We start from the raw sequence: 26528 nt of genomic DNA, 5'->3' as shown, positions 1-26528 counted from the left end.
ATTGTGGCCCACTCTTAAGGTCAATTTGAGCACCCCTAGTTCAGTGGAACAGCCAATTAATATTATCCCCTGACATCCACTATTCAGTGGATCTGAACATAATGTTCAAATGACACACCCTTCCTCTTATCTGGATTTTCTATCAATCAAAAAATGAAACAAGAAAACCACTTTGTACCGAGAAAATGGACAGGCTCCAATTATCCATTACCTAATGACACCCCCACTAATATCAAGATGCAGAGGGTTTGTATAACTAAGTAGGTACATGTATTACTAAGTAATAACACCCCCTCCCCTGTCACCCCCATAAAATGAATTTTGAAATTATAAAAAAACACCCAAACACAGGTTCTACTACTATTTGGTAGAACCTATAGCATAAAATAACAGGGTCCGAAATGTCTTATCAGTGTAATATCAATGAATAAGAGAAATTCCATCAAATATTATAGGGTCTAGAGTTGCCAATTCTACCCAGTGGTGTAAATACTTTTTCCAGGGCAAAGTTTTGCCTGGGAGCCCCTAGGATTGACGGGATGGATTCTAGGTTCCTCTCACAATTTTGTGTAAACCGAACATACCGGCATGTGCAATCCAACTTGTGCAAATGGCTTAAGCATATAAATCCACCTTTATAAGTGCCCTAAAATTAAACGATCTCGTATATTTTTCCTTCCATTTCACTTTTTTTTTTTCTTCGTCCTTATTTTCTTCTGCTTCTTCTCCTCCTCCTTTTATCCTCCATGTCCTCCTTCTTCTTCTCCGTTTCTTCTTCTTCTTCTTCTTTTTATTCTTCCACGTCCTCCTCCTCCTTCTCCCCCTGGTCAAACGTCTTCTGTCTCTGGAAGACAAGATGTGCCCGAGGCAATATCCAGTCGTGTGCCCCACCCAATGCCAAGGTCAGCGAAATGTATTACAGTCTAATACGCGTTTTTTATCCGATTGACTCTTGAATCACCGCGAATACATCAACTCTTCCTGATTATGGCACGTGTGACGTCGGAGACTATCTGCACAACTCAGCATTTACTGACCAACCTCAGTGGTGCAGTGTTTAACGCGTTGGACTTCAGATCTAAAATAAAAAAAAAAGTACAAACGTTTACATCAAACTAATTGGAAGAAAATATATTCAAAACATATATCAGATTTGCATACCCTATAAGTATAAAAAATGAAGAAAAATACCCACCGAATTTTGAATAATAATAATATGGCCCCAGAGGCACCCAATTTTGGGCAAGGGCATTTATTTACAGTAAACTGCAAAAGATACAAAATTTGTTTTGGCCGTGTATCACAAAAGTGAGTATCACACTAAGCTGGGGGTAAATGTTTTTTCGGCTTTGGAGTTAGGGGTTCACTCAGCCTCGTGAGGACAATCGAGTAGCTATACTTTAATCGAGTAGCGACCAGTGGCGGCACCTGATGGACCTGTTACCAATGTATTTTTTGCGGGCCACGTGAAGTTTGGAACACTCGTAAGTGTGGCCCCGTGGGAGGGAAAAAGTTGAGAATGGCTGGGCTACTAAACCTTCTGTAATTTTTATTGGCACATTAATATTATAGTACCTACCTTAACAATCAATGAAGTGAGGCCTTTGCTATGAGGTTTTAAGTGTGACTTTCAACTTGGTTTTGAGAATTTTTCAAGATAATTTTTATTGGCACATTAATATCATAGGTAGTACCTACCTTAACAATCAATGAAGTGAGGCCTTTGCTATGAGGTTTTAAGTGTGACTTTCAACTTGGTTTTGAGAATTTTTCAAGCGTGAACATTCCAAACAAATTTACAATCTAACTTGTGCAATATATTTTGTTGTAATTTGGCCAGGAGGACGTTAGATCTACCTCTATAATAGGTAAGTACCTATTAGGAACCTTAATAGGTACCCAGGTTGGATACCAGATTACCAAAGCATACAAGTTTACCTAGCTCTATCTATACGCTTGATTTACTCAATCCTCGACCAGGCGAAATAAAGCAGTGCTCCTCAAACTGTGTGCTGCGAGATTTGGGATTATTATTATGTACCTACCTATTTTAATGAGAGAAAATAGATCTCAAAACTGATGAGATAAAGACCGCATGTCAAACTGAGAAAAAAGGCCTGCGGCGCTATGAAAAGAGCATTGACTCTTATACAACATTTATGTGCTGGATGAGGGGGCGGAGGGGTGCCGCGGAAAGATTGCAGTCTTGAGAAGTGTGCCGCGGTGGCGACAACTTTGAGAAGCACTGGTCTAAATAAACCACTGTACTTATACTTGAAGCTTTCACACTCAATGTTACATAGGTGTAGGTTTGATTAAAATCAATAAAATTATACTGCACTTTGGATTCTTGTATAGGAGGCACGCGTTTGAATCTTCTTGTATAGTAGGCCTTCGGGACAAAATATTTAATAGATTTCAAAATTTCAATGTGTTGGACTGTAAATGTCCTACATTAAGGAGCGCGGTAGCGCTCCGCCCCGCCATGTCAAGAAAGATTGACCGCGCTACTAGAACTATTATACGCGACAGGGAAAGTAGCCGTTTTCAGGTATTGAATCTACCTCCTCTTGTTAGACTTTTTTTTACTAGAAGTATGTCGAAACGTGTGTGGCGGAAAAAGTCCGTCAGACCTAGGTATATCAGACAGTCTGAGTTTGGCAGGTCGGTAGGTCCGAATCTTGTACCTATCATGCCGGTCACTCGCTCTCGGACAAGCAGAATTTGTCTTCACATCTAAGTTCCCTTTTATTAAGGAGCGCGGTAGCGCTCCGCCCCGCCAAGTCAAGATAAGCTATAGGTAATCAGGTGGATATTCAATATGAATAGTGCAAAATGACTATCAGGGGAGTGGCAGGTAAAAGTTTGCCCTGAACAGCAAATATCTAGAGCTGGTAGAGGAAACTCCTATAGTTCCTACCACAGAGACAACGAGAGCTGAACTAAAGGATTAACGTAGTTAATGCTGGACGGTTGAATTAAATCAATGTTATATTGTTATTTAAATATGAAAATAATTTTACTTTCTTTTTTTGCACCAGTCACTCCAGCATTACCTATACCAATTTTAATTGAAAATGCCGTTTAGATTAGGTAGGTAGGTATCATGCAAAAGAAAAGTTAGCATTTCTACCTCGCAAACTTCGCAAAGCCCTACAATACAAAATTACAAATCCTATTATCAATTATGCTTTGCACATTGCATAACTCGAGGGTTTCCAGGCGTTCATAAAAATGAGATGAAATTAGTTTGACTTGTTCATGGAAATCAGGGCGAAAATGTTGCCAGTTCTGCACCAATAATATAACAAATAACGTAAAATGTTGGACCAAACAAAAGGAATAGGTTTGACAACATGATATTCCAACCTACAATAAACAAACTATAATTTATAGTCCATTGCTTACAAAACAGATCAGTAAATTGTAAATTCCTTTCCTTTGGTCTGATCAAGGCAGGGGTTTTCCCCGTTTTCATTGAGATAGTACCTACCTAGGTAAAACAGTACGTAACTTATGCTAATACAAGACTTACAAGACTAGTAAAGTTCTATTTAAAGAAAGTGAAAACAGTCATAGGTAGGTATATGAGCAAATAGTTAGGTTCATACCATGTTGATCGAAGGAGATAGTCAATCGTCCTTACGAGGCTGCCATAACAACATTTTAGGTTGGGTAAATGTTGGCCTTACGTTATATTTTGGTGGTTGGCAAAATGTATGGGTTGGCTCGCTGTCTTACCGTTGGCCAACAGTTCCCCAACCATGTAACCATTCTCCCAACGACGCGATTTGCCAACCAACAATGTTGTTAGGATGAGTGCTCTCCGAAAAAGCACAGAGCCGAAAAAACTTCTACCCCATCAGGAATCGAACCCAGGACCTTGCAAGCCTCGTGTGATACCCATTTGGCCACGGATGTTTGACAGAGGGAACTGTATTATGCTAAGGTCTTATCGTCCCGAAAGCGAAGAGAGAAGACAGCATAGGAGAAAGCCAGCCGTTCCGAGAACGAACATTATCCGTTTAGGATAAAATCCGCCCCGGGCAGGAATCGAACCCGATCTACATATTAGGTCTTAGAATTCATCCATTAGCTGCATACTACATAATAATTACCTTCCATTAAAACTAAACGATGGTATTACAATCATAACCCATTATTAGTTGTATACCTAACCCCCACAAAAACACAAATGTGAAAAAAAGGCCAAGTTCCTATCCAAAAATGTCGGCCCTTATACCTAATTGTTAGGTACTTAATACCTACCTAATCATTTCTTCTGTTTTTTCCAGTTTGACCAAGGCGCATTGACTTTGTCTCTAGGTATTCTAGACTGAAGGTCTTGCTAAACACTCTTTCGGAAGTAAGGTCTTTCTTTTTTTGCACCAGTCACTCCAGCATTACCTATACCATTGGCATTATTGTCAATTGGTGCTAGAGTGGGTTGATTCCAAAGTTCAATATTGTGATCCATATCAAGAAGGAACTTCTGTTTCATAATATCTGTTGGTGTTGGTTTCCTATTCTGTAATGTTCTTGCTCTATTTGCTAGTGTGATTCTAGTTCAAGATTTCGTTTAATTGATTGCTGGGACTGTCAATTTCAGAACTTTTGGTGGTACGCCTACAATAGGTCAGACAGTATTGTCTGTTTTATCTGGTATGATAGGATTGCTTTTATAGGTTCATGTGCAAATTAATGCCAAATGGTAGATCTTTGAGCTTTGTCCACACACATTGACGGCTGATCTATCGACGGGGTATGTTGTCGAAGCAGTTTTCACGGTTTCAGTATACCTATATCGATCAACACTATGTGTGGACTCAGCGCTCTACGCCCCCATCTAATAAACACAAATTTTCGCTCTCAAGTCTGACTGAAACTCATTTTAGTCCATCAGATGGTTGGAATTGATTCTTCAGTATATCTTGAATCAAATAATAAATAGGTATGTATGGCCTTTGGGTATTTGGGTCTTTGTGTGGATTCGGACACTCACCTTTTCCACCTTTGAGTATCCGGCTTTGTAATTAGCCAAGATCAGATTATTTCTATCAAGACCTTGGTCAATACCACGGTAACTTCAATTGTCTGAAATTCCTCCAATTTAAAACAGGCAAGATACCCTATATTTTAATTTAATTCGAAGATATTGCACAATACTATGATCTACATATCTGCTCAAGATTCGGTACCTATAATAAATCGAAAACAATAAAACGCAACCTCTCATAGCCTTGAGATAAGCCAAATAGGTAATAATGAGGACCACAGGCGTCAGACTACTGGATTGTAATGATTGATTGATTAACTTTCGATACAACAATAATCTCCCCTCGGTATGCATTAAGTACATTAGAGAAATAAATTAAATAATGATGAAAGTGGTCCCAGAAATCTTGATTCTGGTCACCCTTTGGTATTCGAAATGCCGGTGCCGATGCCGTTTGTATAGGACCAAAATTTGTCCTGTCTATATACCCACCCACCTATTTGGTCAAAGGTTTGGTAGAGAACTGAATACGAGAAAAACATAATCTGGAACAATTTTGTACCCAGGACTTGTAGAAATTCGACATTTAAATGAAATTAATAAGCAACAACTTACAAAAGATAAGCCCCTGCTGAGGACTGCAATCCCCTATGCAGCGGAATGTAGAAAATGCGATGAGAGTGAAAGAAATCGTTCACACTCCCATTGACTACCCTGCATCTACGCAGATATATGTAAATACTAGCTGAATTCCGTCGCTTCGCTCCGGAATCCCGCTAGTTCATCCCGAGGCATGGCCAAACTTGTGGAAAAGGCAGTAAATATACTCATTAATGTCATAACCAAGCTACTGAGGAACTTATATACTAAAAGAGACAATAATATTTACAATGGGGGACTTTGTTATTAGTTATTACAGTGGATTCATAGAACCTTAACCCATCTTTTAGGGCTGTCCAGCCCCTACACCTAAGCCTCAGATTGGGCTTTTTGTGTATGAATTTATTACAGTGGAAGTAGGTAAGTAAATGAAATGAACCATTCATCTATCCGAAAAAGAATAAATAATAATGTCCATTGTCTATCGCAAAGGGATGTTCCAACTTTCAACCCTTGAACATAATGAATCTCGATTCTTTAACACTTTGTTATTAGTTATTACAGTGGATTCGTAGAAACTTAACCCAATATTTAGGGCTGTTCAGCCCCTACACCTAAGCCTCAGTTTGGGCTTTTTGTGTATGAATTTATTACAGTGGAAGTAGGTAAGTAAATGAAAATAATGAACCATTCATCTATCTGAAAAAGAATAAATAATAATGTCCATTGTCTATCGCAAAGGGATGTTCCAACTTTCAACCCTTGAACATAATGAATCTCGATTCTTTAATCAACACATTGTCGAGCGCCCTCGAAAGAAATTTTAAGCTCGAGTGAACTTTTTGGTGCTTTCCAGAATTTCTTTAGCCAGTTCTAGTTCCCCCAGCAGAGGTAGTGGAAGGTTATAAGTAGAAGCTAAGAGCTTGGCGTGTGTTATTGTGTTTTATCTGTGAACCGTGCAACATGTATCTCTTCGAACCGGTTAGTGCTTTGTGTTGGATTATTATTTTAATTATTTTTCATTTATCTGGTGCGTTCCATGTTCCATAGCTGTTTACCAAGTAGGCACAGGTGGGGAAATCTAACTTTAGTCTAGATTTAGCTTTTAGAATTTTAGATGGATGGCTTGGATTTAGATGTATCCAAACTTCGAACTCAATTCTGAGACCTAGCAACTAGTTCCTTCAAAAGGAATGGAGAATGAACGCATCATTACGTTTCTATGACAGACCAATCCTGTTTCAGATACACTCAAAACAGCATGTTTTTACAGCCAGTTCTAGTTCCCCCAGCAGAGGTAGTGGAAGGTTATAAGTAGAAGCTAAGAGCTTGGCGTTCGTTATTGTGTTTTATCTGTGAACCGTGCAACATGTATCTCTTCGAACCGGTTAGTGCTTTGTGTTGGATTATTATTTTAATTATTTTTATTAATATTTTAATTTTATTTTTCGGTGGATCAACAATCTCCTTGGATTCTTGGATACCTCTGCAGAGTGATAAGTGATATTTTTATTATTTTACTTTATTGTTTTCAACTGTTGTGCTGAGTGAGCTCTGTGGATTTTCGCTGCTGCCCTTTTTGAATGGATTTTTCAACAGTTTTCTGTTGGCCTAATTCTTCAACTTACCCATTTTTAGGACCAATACTTTTCGATTTCAGGAAAGTGATGGAAAATTAATAACACGACTTTTGGAATGAGTACTAACATTATAAAGTTATTCACTTTTTTTAATCCATGTTTCTTTCAATATTCCTATTTTCATCTTCTAGCAATCTAGTTCCCCCACTAGTTTGTTGATTATAAAATTGTATAGGTATTAGGATTATTAGGTAATAATTATTTTGAAAAGCCACCCTGGCGAATTTTATCCTAAACAGATAAGGTTTGTTCTTGGAACGGCTGACCTATCCTCTCTTCGCTTTCGGGACGATAAGACCTTATTAGCAGTTATAGTCCCCTTTGAATGAATAGTTAAGTATCATTCGCAGAAATGTTTGCCAAGACTCAAATTTGTCACACTAAACAGCTCAACACAAAAAAGTTATTTACAATTTCGTGTCCCAATACTCCCAATAGAATTTAAGCCCCATGTGTGCCAAGACTTTGACAGCTTTTATAAGACTGAAATGTATGGCGCGTATAGCAAAAAGCAAGCAATATCGTGATTAGTATCACAAAACAAACATTCAAGGATTACCATGGATTTCATCTTTAAAGAAGCTGTATTCTGATAGAATCGAACCCGCAATCTAGCGCGCCGCTTACAAGGCAAACCGGCTGTCCTCCAAGATAACTACACTGACTGGGATTTTCAAATCGAATCAAGACATTTGAATCCATCAAATCTGGATTCGTTGAATAAAAAAACCACCCTTATTATTCTACCTAATTACATATTATGTCCTTTGTACGTCCACTGCAGCTATTTCTATTTCAAGATCCTATCAATCCATTAATAAAATCCATCTCTAGGTATGTAGTACCTATACCTACCTCTCTGTCGATCTCAAATGATGTGTAACAGCCATGAGGAGAGAGGTTTCATTCACAGACACACAGCTTTCACACCCCATTGTTCAAGGTTCTGACACCATAGGGTCTGTCTATTATTAGGTCCTGACCATAACAATAAGTTCCCACTAGATATTACTATACAGGGTGTCAATTGTTCAACCTAAAAGTGCCCCATAGGAAATTTCCTAACTCGTAAAATCAATTTTCAACCCCATAAAAGTCCCCAGAACACGTTTCGGGTCCTCCAAGCTTAAAACAAACTTCGTTTAACCTTTCTACTAAGATATTTTCACGTATCCTGATGTGGTGGATTCAGACATTGAATCAGATGAACCATCTGCTAAAGATATAGGCTTGTTCCATGGGTAATCCAATGGTATGTCCATCATCAGACGAAAGAGAAGATATATTGGTAGGTAGGTTCATATATCCTGTCAATTCCTGATTCCTTTCTTAATCCTTAAATGACAGTAACATACGATCCTCATTATTTCCAACCTTCAGACAGATTTGTTGGAGTTTATGATGTTGTTTACGATTTGGTCTGTTTCGTCATCAATACTAAATTTGATCTGTTGATCCTATCTTTTCACGTCTGTGTGTTGCTTCAACAATGTCGATTTTATCTTTCTGTTCTGTAATAGCTGAGCAATAAAAAGAAAATAAGACAAAGTGTTTCAAGATTATGGAGTTTACGACTTTGATGTAAGAGTAGACAAGATAGGAAACTGGATTCCTTTCGAGATAGTTAGGAGAAGTGAACTAGATATGGGATAGGAAAAGTAGAGGAAACAAATAAAATTGTTCCCTATTCTCAAAAGGTAATGGCAAGAGCTTTCTTCGTGAAGTCGTTTTAACCACAAGGATCCCAATGAAGATTGGCTAATGACAAGGTTGGTTCTGTTTCTTCGTTAGTCGTTAGTTCATTACAAACTTTAGCTCATGTTACAGACGAGGAAAATTCAGTTTCTTGTTTTTGTTAAGGGATCAATGAAGAGATCAAAAAAGTCATAATAGGAATGTCAAGCAATGATGGAAAAGCATAAAATAAGAATTCAAAATGGGAGCAAAACTTCCAATAAAGCAAAAACGAGATAAGTTGAAAGTGATGTATTGCAGACTAGACTGAACTTGACATCTTTGTAGTCAAACATGCAAATCAACAAATTAATCGACTGTTTTTCTGAACCATTGTTGTTAGTTGCTTTTATTGCATGGTATAAAAAGTGCAGTTGTTGTTATAACTTTGAGTAAATATCTCGGGTGAATAATTCTCCCTTTCTAAAAGGAATCTGAAGTGTGGGTTCTGGGTTCATACTTAGCCGTGGTGTGGCCTTCAAGTAGACATGATTATTATGATTGTTGCTGGTTAGCCCGTTCGGTAGCTTGAATCTTGGGATTGACATAGTCAAATCCAATTTCTTTATAATCGACATGGTCAGATCCAATTTCTTTCCATATATTTTTTAACGTCTTGAATTATTACAAGTTACAATGAATACAATACGAGCGATTGCTTCTAACGTCGACGTTAGTGATTTCGTGTGGACAGAGCAGCCTTCAACAGACATTTCAATGAGTGTTGAAGACATGAAAGGATTTGGGGACTGAAGTTCTTGTAGGATTCAAAGAGGACAGTTCATTGGAAAATAGAAGTGGAATGATTCAGATTTCAGTGGTAATCATGCTCGTGATGTATAAGGATGGTGAATCTTCCGTTTGATTCAGAAGGAGAATAAGTTAAGAAGAAAGACGGTTTAGAGAAAACGAAGATGTTCACGATACGGAATTATACGGATGGTAGAAAAATTAACGAGGAATCAGTTGGTGATGATAATTATTATACGGATGATGGGATAAAGATGTTAGGCCACCAAAGAATTGGTGATGCTTGGACGGGTTAACTCGGTTGGTCAATTATGATGAAAACAAAGCACTTAATAGACCCCGAGAGATATTTCTTGTGATTTATAAATAGAACGATAATTAAAATAGAAACAGAATAGGTGCGAAGGTGTGAACCATAGGCCAGACTTGAAGGTGTAGGAGTAGTGACTGAACTGACCACAAGATTGACTAGATGACTATGACTGGTCATGAGAGATGATTAGGCTGACCAGTCACGTCATTGTGTGACCAGCCCTTCAGATGGCTCACACGTTAGAGTAATCAGATAACCAGTGGTAGACGTGAGAAGTTATTAAACATTAGAAGGAGAGTGTAAATTTGTAAAGGTGTGTCCAGTTGTCCACATTATAGTCGACCCGCCGTCGCGTCGCCTCGATCGACTATGTTTGGACACTCCTCATAAGTTATTCGATTTGCACGCTAGAGTATAGTTTTTTTTTTTTTTTTTTTTTTTTTTTTTTTTTAGAAATAATGAGAATCGTATGTTACTGTCATTTAAGGATTAATAAAGGAATCAGGAATTGACAGGATATACCTACCTAATACCAATATATCTTCTCTTTCGTCTGATGATGGACTTACTATTGGATTGATTACCCATGGAACAAGCCTATATCTTTAGCAGATGGTTCATCTGATTCAATGTCTAAATCCACCACAGGATACGTGAAAATATCTTAGTAGAAAGGTTAAAGGAAGTTTGTTTTGTGTGTTCTTTCAAGATCTTTAAAAATATGTCTGATAGTCACTTATCCCATAATTATAACTCTTCAGACTTGAAATTTTCATCCTTCAACGAAGCATTTTCTTTCTCTGAATTTCGGAACATTTGCCTTTACAACTCTGGAGGGCAACAAGCCTTAATTTTTTGATGTATTGAACCACGTACAGTAGTACATACACATTCCAGAAAACTAGCAAAGCTTTTGAGCGAACATAAATATAATGCGCCAGAGTTAGTTTGGATCACAAACACGCTTACCATCTCTTTTGATATCAAGGGAGTACACCTAATTAAGTCCCAGCTGGTCATTAATCATGAACGTTGCACAAAGCTATGAGGAACGTCTTTTCATAATTTAGCAAGTATAATCTCCTAATCAGATAAAATAGGAGCGGCCCGCCACAAACATATGCAAGTTAATGAACCAAAGCACTCCATGCTGATTTCTGAACTGATGTGAAGATAGACAATTGAAGTTACCGTGGTATTGACCAAGGTCTTGATAGAAATAATCTGATCTTGGCTAATTACAAAGCCGGATACTCAAAGGTGAGTGTCCGAATCCACAGAAAGACCCAAATACCCAAAGGCCATACATACCTATTTATTAATTGAATCAAGATATACTGAAGAATCAATTCCAACCATCTGATGGACTAAAATAAGTTTCAGTCAGACTTGAGAGCGAAAATTTGTGTTTATTAAATGGGGGCGTAGAGCGCTGAGTCCACACATAGTGTTGATCGATGCAGGTATACTGAAGCCGTGAAAACTGCTTCGACAACATACCCCGTCGATAGATCAGCCGTCAATGTGTGTGGACAAAGCTCAAAGATCTACAATTCGGCATTAATTTGCACATGAACCTATAAAAGCAATCCTATCATACCAGATAAAACAGACAATACTGTCTGACCTATTGTAGGCGTACCACCAAAAGTTCTGAAATTGACAGTCCCAGCAATCAATTAGACGAAATCTTGAACTAGAATCACACCAGCAAATAGAGCAAGAACATTACAGAATAGGAAACCAACACCAACAGATATTATGAAACAGAAGTTCCTTCTTGATATGGATCACAATATTGAACTTTGGAATCAACCCACTCTAGCACCAATTGACAATAATGCCATTATGTAATTCTTTAATGAAAGCGCTCGTGACTAACCCACATTGCAGGAAACTCGCGAAGAAATAGATCTCGTAGGTTTCAAAGCACGCCAATTTTCTTCTTTCCAATCTTCATTTCCTGAATCGAGAATCTACTGCCAAGGAATGTGCTTCACCATGCCACAGACTTCATCGAGAACATTCTAGAATATTCAATTATTAAACACCCCTTTTTAATAACAGTCCTAATGGTTCTGAGACTATTAAGTACCCCTCTAAATACCATGGTTAAACTTTAACCTGTCCTAGAGAATTCTGAGACATGCTTCACAGGATCTTTCGACACTGCGGACATGACAAGTTTGCCATTGCCTTCCTTTAAAGCAGCCACCTCTTCCTGGACTAATAGTAGTTTGTCATCTCCACCACTGGTATCAAGTTTCAAGTGTTCCCATGAGAACGCCTGATTATCTTCAGTATCCTTAGAGCTCGAAACGCTTTGTTCCAAAGAATTCAATGTTACAGAGCCCCTCTCTCGCCTTGCCAACCTGACAAACCAAAAACCACAACTCATTGCACAAGAATAGAGCTGCTACTTTGCATCAGCATGGCTAATTTATTTGCAAAGCTCTCTTGTATTCACCGTCAAGATAGGAAAGACTCGAGCATCATTCTGCCTTTTGAATTGTTTAAGGCTGTTCTTACACCAGATAATAATAGATACCCACTTTTATTTTAGTTTTATGATGACGTAGTAAATCATAAACATGGCTAATTTATTTGCAAAGCTCTCTTGTATTCACCGTCAGGAAAGACTCGGGCATCATTCTGCCTTATGAATTGTTTAAGGCTGTTCTTACACCAGATAATAATAGATACCCACTTTTATTTTAGTTTTATGATGACGTAGTAAATCATAAACATCTTCATGTGTGTGATTCTTGTAAGCAAAGAGACTACTGTGATCATTTGATCCTTCCTGATCCTGAATCAATTTGACAATGTTGACATTGTCATTAGAGGTACTATCGTCTGCTTGATAACGACTTTTAACATTCCATGAGGTAGTACTTGGTTGGTAGCTTGGTACATAAAGTTACTCTAAGCTTTTATTACGTGCCTAATATCTACTTTCATGTATCTTCATTAGCACTAGTAGACATTCGAGTAGCTAGATTCTATTCACACATGCATTAATTTGTTTCTACATATGTAATTAATATTGATTGAAAGAATTCCCAAGGAGATCTTTCCCTTGATAAGATCTTATCATCACCGGAACTGGTGAAGATGATAGCTTGCAACATATATCTGGCTGTTACTTCGCCAGAAGTGAAAGAATGCAAGTTCCCATCCAAACAGCAAATTCTTGAGCCAACAGAAGTGTGATATATGTAAGAATTTAAAAACAAACCAAGATAATTCAATAATTAGCTTGCCAATTTTATTGTCGAGTCGACGGAATTTTTGTTACATTATTTATAACATGTTGTATTTAAACATTGTTCTTTAAACATCAAAGGCAAGAAACTTGCTTCCAAAAATTCCGAATTCCTGTCAACAATGGGCAGATATATTAAATATTGCAAAATTCTGGTCGACTTGGAATAGAATTACAATCGACCTTCTTTGACATTGAATTTAAATTGAAAAAATTAAAACAATTTTCTTAGTAAAATTAACATTTTAAAAACAATTTTCTTCGTATCTTATAGTAATTGTTTTTGTTGTGCATAGTACCTAATGCAATGCGAAAAGGAGCTCTTTTGATTTTTATTTGTCCTTGATTAGGGTGTTTATTATTCCATACACTATTCTGCAAAAAATGTGTTCTCAAAGTATTGTGGAAAACACAAGACACCTAAAGATATTCGTGCTCTGAAATTTAGCATAATTATGGATTGGTAGCATTGGTTTTCATTGAAATAATGGAATGTGGTCTAGCTATTTGTTCACGAGCTGTTTTGGTATGGTCAAGGGTTGCATTACGGTGTGCAGGAGTTGCATTCTCCAATAATTAACAATTATGTTTTACATCTGTGTGTGGCTGCATTCATTCCTTTGCCCTTTTGATAAACATGAAGGTTCGGGTAGAAATTTACTAGGCCAACTTGCGATTAATTAGGTTGTGACCATGGACTTTTACGTACATAGCTAACTTGATTAATATGGCTTTCTAATTCGTGAACGCTTTTCATGGGGTGTAAATTTTTATCGTCTCAAATTTGATTGATGGATATAAATTTGTTTGGCCTCGGTAGTAAATGAGCCTCGCTTGATGGGAACAATGTCTGCATAATGACTTGTTCAAGAATCTAATCAAATGAGAGTTTTTGGATAAGCTTGTCCGTAGAGTATTTGGACATTTGGGTTGTAAGAACTGAAGAAAGCTAGAATATTTGTCAACAAATTATGGTTTTGTTTTTCATATTTTGTGATTATGAGCTCGTAAATTTATTCGATAAAAGTATTGTGACATGACGCCATGGAAAAATGTCAAGGTGTTGATTCAGTGGTCAGACTGCATCGTACTTGTCTGGTGACAATGTTTTCCATTTCGTCGCTGGAAATCCGTATTTAATTCTGGAGAAGGACAAATTGATTTTCCGTCAGGTTTAAGATCCGAGAATACCTGAGTAGGCTTCATTATTTCAGGTAATAAGGCTTGGATTTGCAATTAAGTTTAAGTGGATGGAAATCTCACTGGATGAAAGGATTTGGAGACTGAAGTTCTTGTAGGATTTAAAGAGGAGAGTTCATTGGAAAATAGAAGTGGAATGATTCAGATTTCAGTGGTAATCATGCTCGTGATGTATAAGGATGGTAAATCTTCCGTTTGATTTAAGAGGAAAGACGGTTTAGAGAAAACGAAGATGTTCACGATACGGAATATACGGATGGTAGAAAAATTAACGAGGAATCAGTTGGTGATGATAATTATTCTGCCCTCCTTAATGAAAAGGCAGTATATCCAAATTCCTAACTTTTCAGGAAACGTCATTGAAGTTTTTGGCAGTCATTTCTTAAATTAAGGATCTAAATATGAAAATAACTTTTACTCTTCACTGGTTAAGGCTTGTTGCCCTGCAGAGTTGTAAAGGCAAATGTTCCAAAATTCAGGGAAGGAAAATGCTTCGTTGAAGGATGAAAATTTCAAGTCTGAATAGTTATAATTATGGGATAAGTGACTATCAGACATATTTTTAAAGATCTTGAAAGAACATACCTACAAAACAAACTTTCTTTAACCTTTCTACTGACATATTTTCACGTATCCTGATGAGGTGGATTTAGACATTGAATCAGATGAACAATCTGCTAAAGATATAGGCTTGTTCCATGGGTAATCCAACAGTAAGTCCATCATCAGACGAAAGAGAAGATATATTGGTAGGTAGGTATATCCTGTCAATTCCTGATTCCTTTATTAATCCTTAAATGACCGTAACATACGATCCTCATTATTTCCAACCTTCAGACAGATTTGTTGGAGTTTATGATGTTGTTTACGATTTGGTCTGTTTCGTCATCAATACTAAATTTGATCTGTTGATCCTATCTTTTCACGTCTGTGTGTTGCTTCAACAATGTCGATTTTATCTTTCTGGTCTGTAATAAGCTGAGCAATAAAAAGAAAATAAGACAAAGTGTTTCAAGATTATGGAGTTTACGACTTTGATGTAAGTGTAGACGAGATGGAAAACTGGATTTCTTTCGAGATATTTAGGAGAAGTGAACTAGATATGGGATAGGAAAAGTAGAGGAAACAAATAAAATTGTTCCATATTCTCAAAAGGTAATGGCAAGAGCTTACTAAGTGAAGTCGTTTTAACCACAAGGATCCCAATGAAGATTGGCTAATGACAAGGTTGGTTCTGTTTCCTCGTTAGTCGTTAGTTCATTACAAACTTTAGCTCATGTTACAGACGAGGAAAATTCAGTTTCTTATTTTTTGTTAAGGGATCATTAAAGAGATCAAAAAATCTTAATAGGAATGTTGAGCAATGATGGAAAAGCATAAAATAGGAATTCAAAATGGGAGCAAAACTTCCAATAAAGCAAAAACGAGATAAGTTGAAAGTGATATAATTTTGCAGACTAGGCTGAACTTGACATCTTTGTAGTCAAACATGCAAATCAACAAATTAATCGACTGTTTTTCTGGACCATTGTTGTTAGTTGCTTTTATTGCATGGTATAAAAAGTGCAGTTGTTTTTATAACTTTGAGTAAATATCTCGGGTGAATAATTCTCCCTTTCTAAAAGGAATCTGAAGTGTGGGTTCTGGGTTCATACTTAGCCGTAATCTCACTGGTTTAGCTATACCTGTATTTACGTTTTACCGTAGAGATACTAATCAAAATACTCAATGGCAAGATTATTGGAATATTGAATTGTGTTTTTATTATTTTGTAATTATATTTGCTTATTATTGAGCCATTGAACTTCTGGATTTGATCTGCAATATTGTTCAACTGATTGCAGTTCATGTTTATTAGTTTCCCAATGGATTCTTTGTGATTTACTGTCGGATATCAACAATGTCCTCATTCCTTACTCTAAAAGTTCAAAATCATTATTTGTGCGATCAAGACTGAGATGAAGTCTAGGTGAGGACATAGACACCTTTCCTTCTGACCTCAACGAAACCTTTTTGAAGAAGTCATTAATAGGTATTATTTGGAAAATAAATGGCAATTGAAAATTCAATTCGTGTTTTATAATTTGAAATATTGATTTTATGGTTGCAGGATCCTGTCAGACCATTTAGGTTCAGCACATCACAAATTATAAGTTATTTCCTCTCTTTTCCCTCATGTTCTTCTCAGTTTTCTTGGACATACCTACATACTTCTTAGGTAGCTTAAGTTCCTTCTTTCATCTGAATTTAGTCACTCGTTGTAAGGATTCAACCAGAAGGGCAAGTCAACATGACACACTAAATTTTCCTTCTCTCAATTACAAATCAGCTAAACCTTGGAAAGTAGGTCCAAACACTTCAAGCTTCAAGCCACATGCGTGAGCACTGAGCATTGTTTGTTTTATGCAACTCATTGAATGATGTCCAGTTACACTTCATCGGGATTATATCACACCTGGGAGGACATACGAACACGTATGTCTATTCAGCACGTACACAGAGGTCTAACGAGAACCAACCGTGAATATGAATTGATCTCATTTTGGCCATCTTCCATGTATTGGATGACCGTTTTGACCCCGGTCTGAAATATTTACAAACGTCCTTCGAATGTCACTCTGCCAGACCGAAGACCAAACAATAAATAAAATTAATTACACCTCTCCATGGCCATATAAGCAAATGTGGACCGTGGTAAAACCGACCAGATGATCTTATAATATAAGATTTGGAAACAGCATAATCCGTGTCAAGACTGAATGACTTTACGCCTTTTTCGGTCGAAGAAATAACTGCGAGGCAAGCCCGGTAGATTGGCAATGCTCTTAGCTCTTGCTAACTTACATCAATCTTATTGAAGTTTTCTAGAAAAATGGACTGGATGATGGGTGATAAATTGTTGACATTTTGACTTTGACATTGGCTAATTAGTAAAAACATATTAATATAAAAATAGATGTAAATAAAAAGAAAGGATTTTTGAAACCCGAATTTTTCCTGTTTTCTAGGTCAAGTTTAATCCTTGAAGATATTTTTATGAACCCAACATTTCACTGAAGTGTTAGTGTGAGACGTCTTTTAATCAAAACAGTACATGAATACAATACATGAGATTTCCACATGAGCGATGCAAAGCAAAGAAGCTAATACAATTTACAATAGAAGATATACATGCAATGATAAAGAGCATAATGGGTAGCTAATACACGGTACAAGATGATTACTGTGGGAGCTTACCGGACACTGACCGCGCATACGTAGCGAGTGTGAGACGTCTTTCAAAGTAGTACATGAATACAATACATGAGATTTCCACATGAGCGATGCAAAGCAAAGAAGCCAATACAATTTACAATAGAAGATGTACATACAATGATAAAGAGCATAATGGGTAGCTAATACACGGTACAAGATGATTACTGTGGGAGCTTACCGGACACTGACCGCGCATACGTAGCCAGTTGCATCACGATATATTGCCCAATGGTGATGGCGATTACATAAATGAAATTACTTACAGCTTTCATAATTATTTCACCCACAGTCATCAAAGTAACGAGCACATGTCACTTCCATTGTCGCTAGGAATCTATTCACCACTAGTGGCGTACCTCAGGGATCAGTAATTGGACCTTCGCGCTTTAATTGCTGCAACTTTTGCCGTAATTGCAATAATAAACCTCCTGATAGCTATGGATGGTGGTGTGTTGTGTGTTCACCTCATTGTGCAGCGTGACAAGACAATACGCAGTATGTCGGTGATTACTTTGTGACCAAGTTCCATAATGTCTTTGGTCACTATCCTTAATGAGTTTGATTATAGTGGAAACTTTGGCCATACCCATGCAGTTGATATTTTCCAATCCCATAATAAGTTACACATATTTCTCATGTACACCGGGTTTTTGAATGATTTTGATTGGTAGAACCTACCAGTCTAGCACCGTTCACGTGTTACAAACTCTTGTTTGCTTGGGCTCCGTTGAAATTACACATTTACAAAGCTTTTGATTATGGCCTTCCAGAAAGTTAAAGGTAAATCATTTGGGTATGGAAAAAAAATCCATGTCCCAAAATCAAGTTGATTGTCAACACAGCTTGGTTGTGACACAATTTACAATCGAAAGTTCATTGACAACCATCACAACAATGTGGTTTATGTAACAAGAAGTTTATGGCCAAATCAGAATGCTTCCTCTCAACAGGTTATGATTTACGACCTATAAAACAATTTATTAATGTTTAGTGTAGGTACATAAATATGTCCAATTTAATGTAAGGCAGGAACGACCAAAGTAGCTTATAGGTTTGACTATCAAATAACTATGGAATTTGTAAGCTTACTACGAGTACCTAGGTATAGGATGTACGTAATTAATAGTGTTCTATTATGCTTATATTGTAAAGTACCTTGTTATTACGTATTGAAGAAGATAGACAGATAGATATTACACATGTGTTTCTCATTACTCAAATCCGTCTGTGGCTTGTCTGACAATTCTGACATTAGGAAGGTTGCAATAATAAACCTCCTGATAGCTATGGATGATGGTGTGTTGTGTGTTCACCTCATTGTGCAGCGTGACAAGACAATACGCAGTATGTCGGTGATTACTTTGTCTCATGTGACCAAGTTCCATAATGTCTTTGGTCACTATCCTTAATCAGTTTGATTATAGTGGAAACTTTGGTCATACCCATGCAGTTGATATTTTCCAATCCCATAATAAGTTACACATATTTCTCATGTACACCGGGTTTTTGCATGATTTTGATTGGTAGATTCTAGCAGTCTAGCACCGTTCACGTGTTACAAACTCTTGTTTGCTTGGGCTCCGTTGAAATTTCACATTTACAAAGCTTTTGATTATGACCTTCCAGAAAGCTAAAGGTACATCATTTGGGTATGGATTAAAAAAAAAAAAAAAAATCCAAGTCCCAAAATCAAGTTGATTGTCAACACAGCTTGGTTGTGACACAATTTACAATCGAAAGTTCATTGACAACCATCACAACAATGTGGTTTATGTAACAAGAAGTTTATGGCCAAATCAGAATGCTTCCTCTCAACAGGTTATGATTTACGACCTATAAAACAATTTATTAATGTTTAGTGTAGGTACATAAATATGTCCAATTTAATGTAAGGCAGGAACGACCAAAGTAGCTTATAGGTTTGACTATCAAATAACTATGGAATTTGTAAGCTTACTACGAGTACCTAGGTATAGGATGTACGTAATTAATAGTGTTCTATTATGCTTATATTGTAAAGTACCTTGTTATTACGTATTGAAGAAGATAGACAGATAGATATTACACATGTGTTTCTCATTACTCAAATCCGTCTGTGGCTTGTCTGACAATTCTGACATTAGGAAGTCAAGTATCTACTTATGTTCTAACTTTATAACATTGTGTGTCCAGTTATGGATAGTGGTAGCTATTATCAAGATGAGTAACTGTCTAAGTACTCAAGATAAGTATTTATCTATTTATAGGTAATCACTGTAATTAGGTACCTAGTTGATTCAAGCCAACTGTTGATGGCGATTTATTGATTTTATAGAACTACTTGAAGAGATTCTACATAAAATATAAATTGGTGTGAACTTTAACGGTTTTTTATAACCAGCAGGCTCATGTATAGGTTCATCTAGGGATTCTAGGACATTTAGGTTATTTAAAACTTTTGGATTTAGTTTGCGAAATAAATTGATTGTGTGTCGTTACAAATTATGTTGTGAATAGTTGAAATACTAAAACACATTTAAATAATTAAATATGTAGATGTGCGAACAAATGACATCAAATGTACGTGAGGAATTGGCTCAACTTCAATTCCTTTGGCTAAACTCACCCTAAGCTCAAGTAACGTCTCTAGTACTTTGCATGGTGCGATGTTGAAACTTTCCAGAGCATGATGGTAAACATTTTAACAAGATCCCATGGAAGACTTGTTCGGAAGAAATTGATGAGAATGATGAGCAAATAAAAATAAATCTTCCAAGGCCGCGAGAATACAATGAAAGTAGTTTCAGATACGATGTCTTGACACGCAGTGGTATACTGTGTTCACCAAACTGTCGAAGTGCATTTTCTGTTACAGAGACATCTATCCAGACAATTATTTTCAGTATGGATGTCTCTAATAACTTTGTAAAGATCCATATTGAAACCCATGTCATCAAAAGACAAAACAACGTTGTCAAAGGCACTGCAATAAAAGTAGTTTGACTAAAGTAACAATAACACACATATGAAGTGCAACTTCTGTTACAGAGACATCTATCCAGACAATTATTGTCAGTATGGATGTCCCTAATAACTTTGTGAAGATCCATATTGAAACTTGAAACCCATGTCATCAAAAGACAAAACAACGTTGTCAAAGGCACTGCAATAAAAGTAGTTTGACTAAAGTAACAATAACACACATAAGGTATTCCACAGTAAAGTTATGTCAACTTTTTTATGCAAAAGATTCCTTAACTCTAGAATCTAGAAACTAACCCAAAGTACAAAGGGAAGGTTTACCAGACATAGTTTTAGTAAAGACTCTTTCAGATATCGAAAAAATTGGATGAAATTTCGTGAAATTTTCTGTGGGTCTTACCTCTTGCCACAAAGATTATCTTCGTATTTCAAATACACTGTAGGTAATGTATTGTGTTCACTTGACTATAATAAAATAATGACTGAATCTATTATGAGTAGACAATTTGTCTTCCCAATTTGAATCTTCAGTGGAGTTCTTTCACAAAACCACAAATTATCTGAGTGTCAATCTTCTCTTCAAACTTGATGCCGTTTCCTGTTTCCACATTCTCTTCAGACACAAAATTCTTATCAATCTCATCAAATCTGTTCCTGCCAAACATTGGTGATTTGACAGGATAGGTAGGTACATACATACATAACTGAATGAAGAAGTTCCTTGATCTTTATAGAAAAGACGAGAGTACAGATGAGTACAGATAATAAATGAATATCTTAGGTAGATATTTATACCATAGTTCAGAGTTTTATGATGTTATCGAAAGTACCAATGTAAAGGTTCTTAACCTGATTTGCGATATGATTGCTAACTTGAATTTCTTGTATTATGATGTGTTGGTTTGTTGCCCCCCCCCCCCTAAATTGTCCAATATGAAAGCGCAAAAGACCAGTCAGTATTGATAAAATTGGCATTTATGTTCTTCAAATCAAACATTTTTAATGTCTTCATAAAATCATTACCTGGGTATGTAGACATAATGAGACAACTGCAATGTGGATGAATATCAGACCATTATCAGACGCACCATCAGAAGAAGTTCTGGTATTGTAGGAAGTTGGATGCTTGCGTTTTGTACATCTTATAAGCAGACCTAGAACACCATCCTATTCAACCTGGTAATAAAATATGGGAAAAAATCTGGTGAAATGATGGAATTTACCATTTCGTTTCAAATAATTTATTACTAATTGAAATAACATTGATACATCATCATAATATTATGTCGTTTTCATTTGAACAGAACACGTATTAGTATTAGTATTTCACTATTAGTAAATTAATACTGAAGAATCGTGACAGTTTTGTAACAATAAAGTGAAGAAGACCTGTAAGTAATAGAATAGGTAGTTGGTTATATTAAAGCTGCATCCAGACCTTTTGTCTTTGTTAACAACAATATTAAGTTGGCGTACATTTTCATAATGTTCATTAGCTTGTTGTCCAACGTTTTAGTCCACGTTGATGTACCTACATATTACGTATTAGTATCGAGTACAATATTGTCAATATTCAGTGTGGACGCAGCTTTACATGGCTGATTTTATTGGTATAGTAGGTATCTATGAGATGAATCTTCTGACTACTTTTACCTAATATGAGTTTGATGTTCTATCAGTTTTATAAGTCATAATAGGTACTCGTAATAATGTTATGGTTGTTTGTTATGAGTGGAGGATGTAATTTGTATTCAAAGAAGAATAATTTATTCACAGATGTAATTTGCTCGTAATAATGTTATGGTTGTTTGTTATGAGTGGAGGATGTAATTTGTATTCAAAGAAGAATAATTTATTCACAGATGTAATTTGAAATCTTTTGAATGGCAAGGTCACAGGTTCACAGAGCTCCAACGACAGTTTTGTAACAATATTAAAGTAAAATAACTTATCATACTGCCCAGGTATCCAACAATCTAACAGCAGTGAGCATGTCTATTTTCATTATTTCTTCTTTTATTACTATTATTTTATTTTTAGAGTACCAACGAACCAAGTAATAATTTGAATATTTCTTCTGTTTTCAGCTTGTGTTCTGCTTACTAATCGGCAGTATCGCCGGTCAAGGTAGAAGAGTAGGCCTCCGAGTCCGACCTACTATTCAAGAAGAAGTAGCTCAGGATGAAGGTGAATTCTATTCAGAAGAAGAACAACCACAACAGCAACAAGTACTCATCAGACAACCAGCCCTAGCTAGAGCTATTTCCAGTCAACCTAGACTTCAATCCACTGCTCCTGGTCCAAGACAAAAGACTGTGGAAGAATCAAAGCCAGCACCTGTTCAAACCATCAGAAATTACAACAAACTGAATGATGATGGTTCATTCACTTTTGGTTATGAAGCTGCTGACGGTAGTTTCAAAGAAGAAACCAGAGGCACTGACTGTGTCGTCAGAGGTAAATACGGATACATTGACCCTGATGGCAACAAAAGAGAATTCACCTATGTTTCGGGAAATCCATGTGATCCCAATGCTGAAAAGCAAGAACAAGAAGAGGAAGCCGAAGTTCCCGCAGGAAGTCCCGAAGAAAACGTACCAGCTAATTATCCTCAGAGACCTCCAGTAAAGGCCACCAGAAGACCTCCACCTCCACAGAGACCAAGCACCACTCTGTTCCAACAGCAGTTTGCAACTCAAGAAGCTTCAGCTGCTGACGAAGAAGAACAACAAGAACAACAGGTGAACATTAGACCAAGACCAACACTCAGACCTACCGCATTCACTACGGTTGAACAGGATCCACAAGTATTCAGAGGGGTGAACATTAGACCAAGACCAACACTCAGACCTACCGCATTCACTACGGTTGAACAGGATCCACAAGTATTCAGAGGTGCTCCTCAACCAAGACCCACCTTCGCTCCACAGCCCTCCAGAGCTACCGTAAGATTCGAACCCCCTGCTACCACTTTTAGACCACAAATTCAACTCAGCACAAGTTCTCCATTACCTTCCAGAGCCCAGGCACCACAGGCTGGTCCAAAGCCAGGTCTTGATTTCTCAGCTGAATTCAAAAAGTTCCAAGTTGATCTTGATGAGCTGAGTCCTTCCAGAGCTCCAAAACCTGCCTCACCAGCACAAGGAGGTTCACCACTGTACCAGACAGAACTCGTGTTTGATCCTGCTACTGGTCAATATAACACTGTTGTATTCCATCCTCACCAGCACAAGGAGGTTCACCACTGTACCAGACAGAACTCGTGTTTGATCCTGCTACTGGTCAATATAACACTGTTGTATTCCAACAAGTTCCTAAGACATCTGCTGAAGCACCAGCACCACAGAGGTCACCATTCATCCCCCAACCTCAGCCACAACCACAGTTCTTCTCTCCTCCTAGACAAGCTTTCAGTCAACCACCTCCTTCAGCATTCCAACAGCAACAACTATTCCAACAACAACAAGCTGCACTTCAAGTACAGCAATCTCAACAACTTTTTGAACAACAACAAGAACAAAAACGAGCCACTGAACCTCCACCAAGAATACCTCACAGTCTTCTGAGACAATCACCTCAAACTTTCTCACAAGCTCAACCTACACCAGCCCCACAAAGGTTCAGTCAGCCAGATCCAACACCTCAGAGGTTTGAATCTGAAGCTCCACCTCAGAGATTTAGCTCAGCCAGTGCGAAATCTCAAAGGTTCCCTGCAGAAGCACCACAGGCTCAGAGGTTCTCACAGCAAGCTCCTCCTCAGTCATTCTTCTTTGTAGCAGCTCCCTCCGATAGACAAACCTTTGCATCTGGTCAGATCGACACATTTTTGCGAGGACATAACCTTCAATTTTAAGCCAAAGTTAACTCTTGTACTGAGTGAGGTTGCTAGTCCATATTGCGAGCTTATTGCTCAACAGGGAAAAGTGATCTGATATGATAAATCCATGACTGAGTATCATCACGAACTTGTATCGCCAACGGCAAAACTTGGAAACAAGTCACAAGTACCTTGCAATAGTAAATAGGAATGCGTTATTTAGTTGTTTAGTGTTTTTGTGTATAAAATCTTACAGGATGATGAGTGTGTTCTCATTTCATTACAAAGTACGAGTACCTTGGTATGAAGAAGTAGGTATAGGTTTAATTGAAATCTGTATCTTCTTCTGATTGAGATCAAAACAGGTAATTAATGTTTGACCATAAGACTCGTCGATCGATCTCTCACACTTACATGACGGATGTAGTTAGGTAATTATTTAGGTTCAGTTAGGTTTAATTGAAATCTGTATCTTCTTCTGATTGAGATCAAAGCAGGTAATTAATGTTTGACCATAAGACTCGTCGATCGATCTCTCACACTTACATGACGGATGTAGTTAGGTAATTATTTAGGTTCAGTCATACCTGATGTAAATTATGGTCAGGTCCAAGTTGGTAATTTCAATAACGTCTTTAGGTTCCAAGTATTATATCACAGGCAACCTAAACAATAGGTATCAAATGGCCTTACAATAATATCCTTGAAATGAGACGAAACAAATTTGTTGATATTTTGATTCACTCTTCAAGTTTAAGATCAAAGTTCATCTCGATAAAAGAGTCCACAATAGGTATCAAACGGCCTTACAATGATATCCTTGAAATGAGACGAAACAAATTTGTTGATATTTTGATTCACTCTTCAAGTTTAAGATCAAAGTTCATCTCGATAAAAGAGTCTTGTTTAAGGAGTCCGCCTACACTTCCATTCAAGTTTCAGAAACATTATTCTTCTTGATTTAGAAACCATTTTCGTGAAATATGTTGCTGTTGCATCCTATAGGAGTGAAAAATGTTGCATCCGAATGTTTCATTGTTGTTTATTTCGTGGTATTGCATTACTTTTTCTTGATTGTATTTAGATTTAAGATAATATTTATTAAGATAGTTTATAATCCATGTAAGTAGCTAGATTAGGAGTCGGATCAACGCTGGTGGTATGAGCCCGTGCAAAGTTTCCAATAGCTTTGTGCTGGTCATAGGTATCTCTGTTGAATCTCTCATTGATTCTGTGTAAATGTATTGTAATATAAATTAATTTCATTGTTTTTCCACCCTAGCAAAATATGCAACCTCTCAGCTCCGTATAAGATTGAAAATGTAGGGAAAGTCTCTGAGTGGGGTACAAAACCTTTGATTTGTGGCATCTTTTTGGTTCGCAATCTCTTAAATGTACATAGTTTACAAGACACATCAAGCACTCTTTTGATCAATTTTAACCTGTAGTTGGAGTGTGTGATTTCACACGGATCAGTTTACACTTTAAAAGATTAATCTTCGAAGAAAGATATTTTCTTTTTGTCATCATTAAATTTGGTATCTATTTTTGCCTATGCTAACGTACCCCTCAGTGTAGCAATTATACCATCCCTGTTTTCTGCAAGACCTTTTCAAGGAAACCCAGAAGGTTGTGCAGTTTTGCTAGGGACCATCGAGCGCCCCTTATCATTGTTATGTAAAGTAAATAACTCATGCCCCGTAATAAAAGTAAGTAATTACATCTAATTTTAACCGTGCTGATTGTTTTATTGCTCCCATTAAATTTTCTTCTTTCAAGGTTACTAAGTAAGGTCGGAGAACCTATGTATACTTAGCTGATCTTGATCTACCTTTAATTTAAACTACGTAAGTAATAGGTAAGTAAGTAAGTGCTTATACTTGCAGTGGTGAACTTTACTTACGTAGGTAAGTGAAGTAAATACCTACCTACCCAGCAGTACCCACCTACAGAGGTGTTTTAATTTCTTACGTTCCGTTGGTAGGTGCCTATTATAG

General features: G+C 37.0%; 1 protein-coding gene across 2 annotated transcripts; it reads left to right on the top strand.

Annotated features, from left to right (window-relative positions):
- Positions 1–6519: 6519 nt before the first annotated feature.
- LOC103514102 (extensin-like) lies at positions 6520–24898 on the top strand. Of its 2 annotated transcripts, none has more exons than XM_026827160.1 (4): positions 6520–6577; positions 22802–23461; positions 23540–23848; positions 23929–24898. In XM_026827160.1, the coding sequence occupies exons 1-4, from the start codon at positions 6560–6562 to the stop codon at positions 24565–24567; spliced, it is 1626 nt and encodes a 541-aa protein (XP_026682961.1). In that variant the 5' UTR covers positions 6520–6559; the 3' UTR covers positions 24568–24898. The 2 variants fall into 2 exon arrangements, with proteins under 2 accessions (XP_026682961.1, XP_026682963.1); XM_026827162.1 differs by lacking the exon at positions 6520–6577 and adding an exon at positions 6943–6983.
- Positions 24899–26528: the final 1630 nt, after the last annotated feature.

Source organism: Diaphorina citri, unplaced genomic scaffold (assembly GCF_000475195.1).
Source record: "Diaphorina citri unplaced genomic scaffold, Diaci psyllid genome assembly version 1.1 scaffold1082, whole genome shotgun sequence".
NCBI classification, from domain to species: Eukaryota; Metazoa; Arthropoda; class Insecta; order Hemiptera; family Psyllidae; genus Diaphorina; species Diaphorina citri.
The sequence above is the reverse complement of the archived record's forward strand: the minus strand, read 5'-3'. Positions and strand labels throughout refer to the sequence as shown.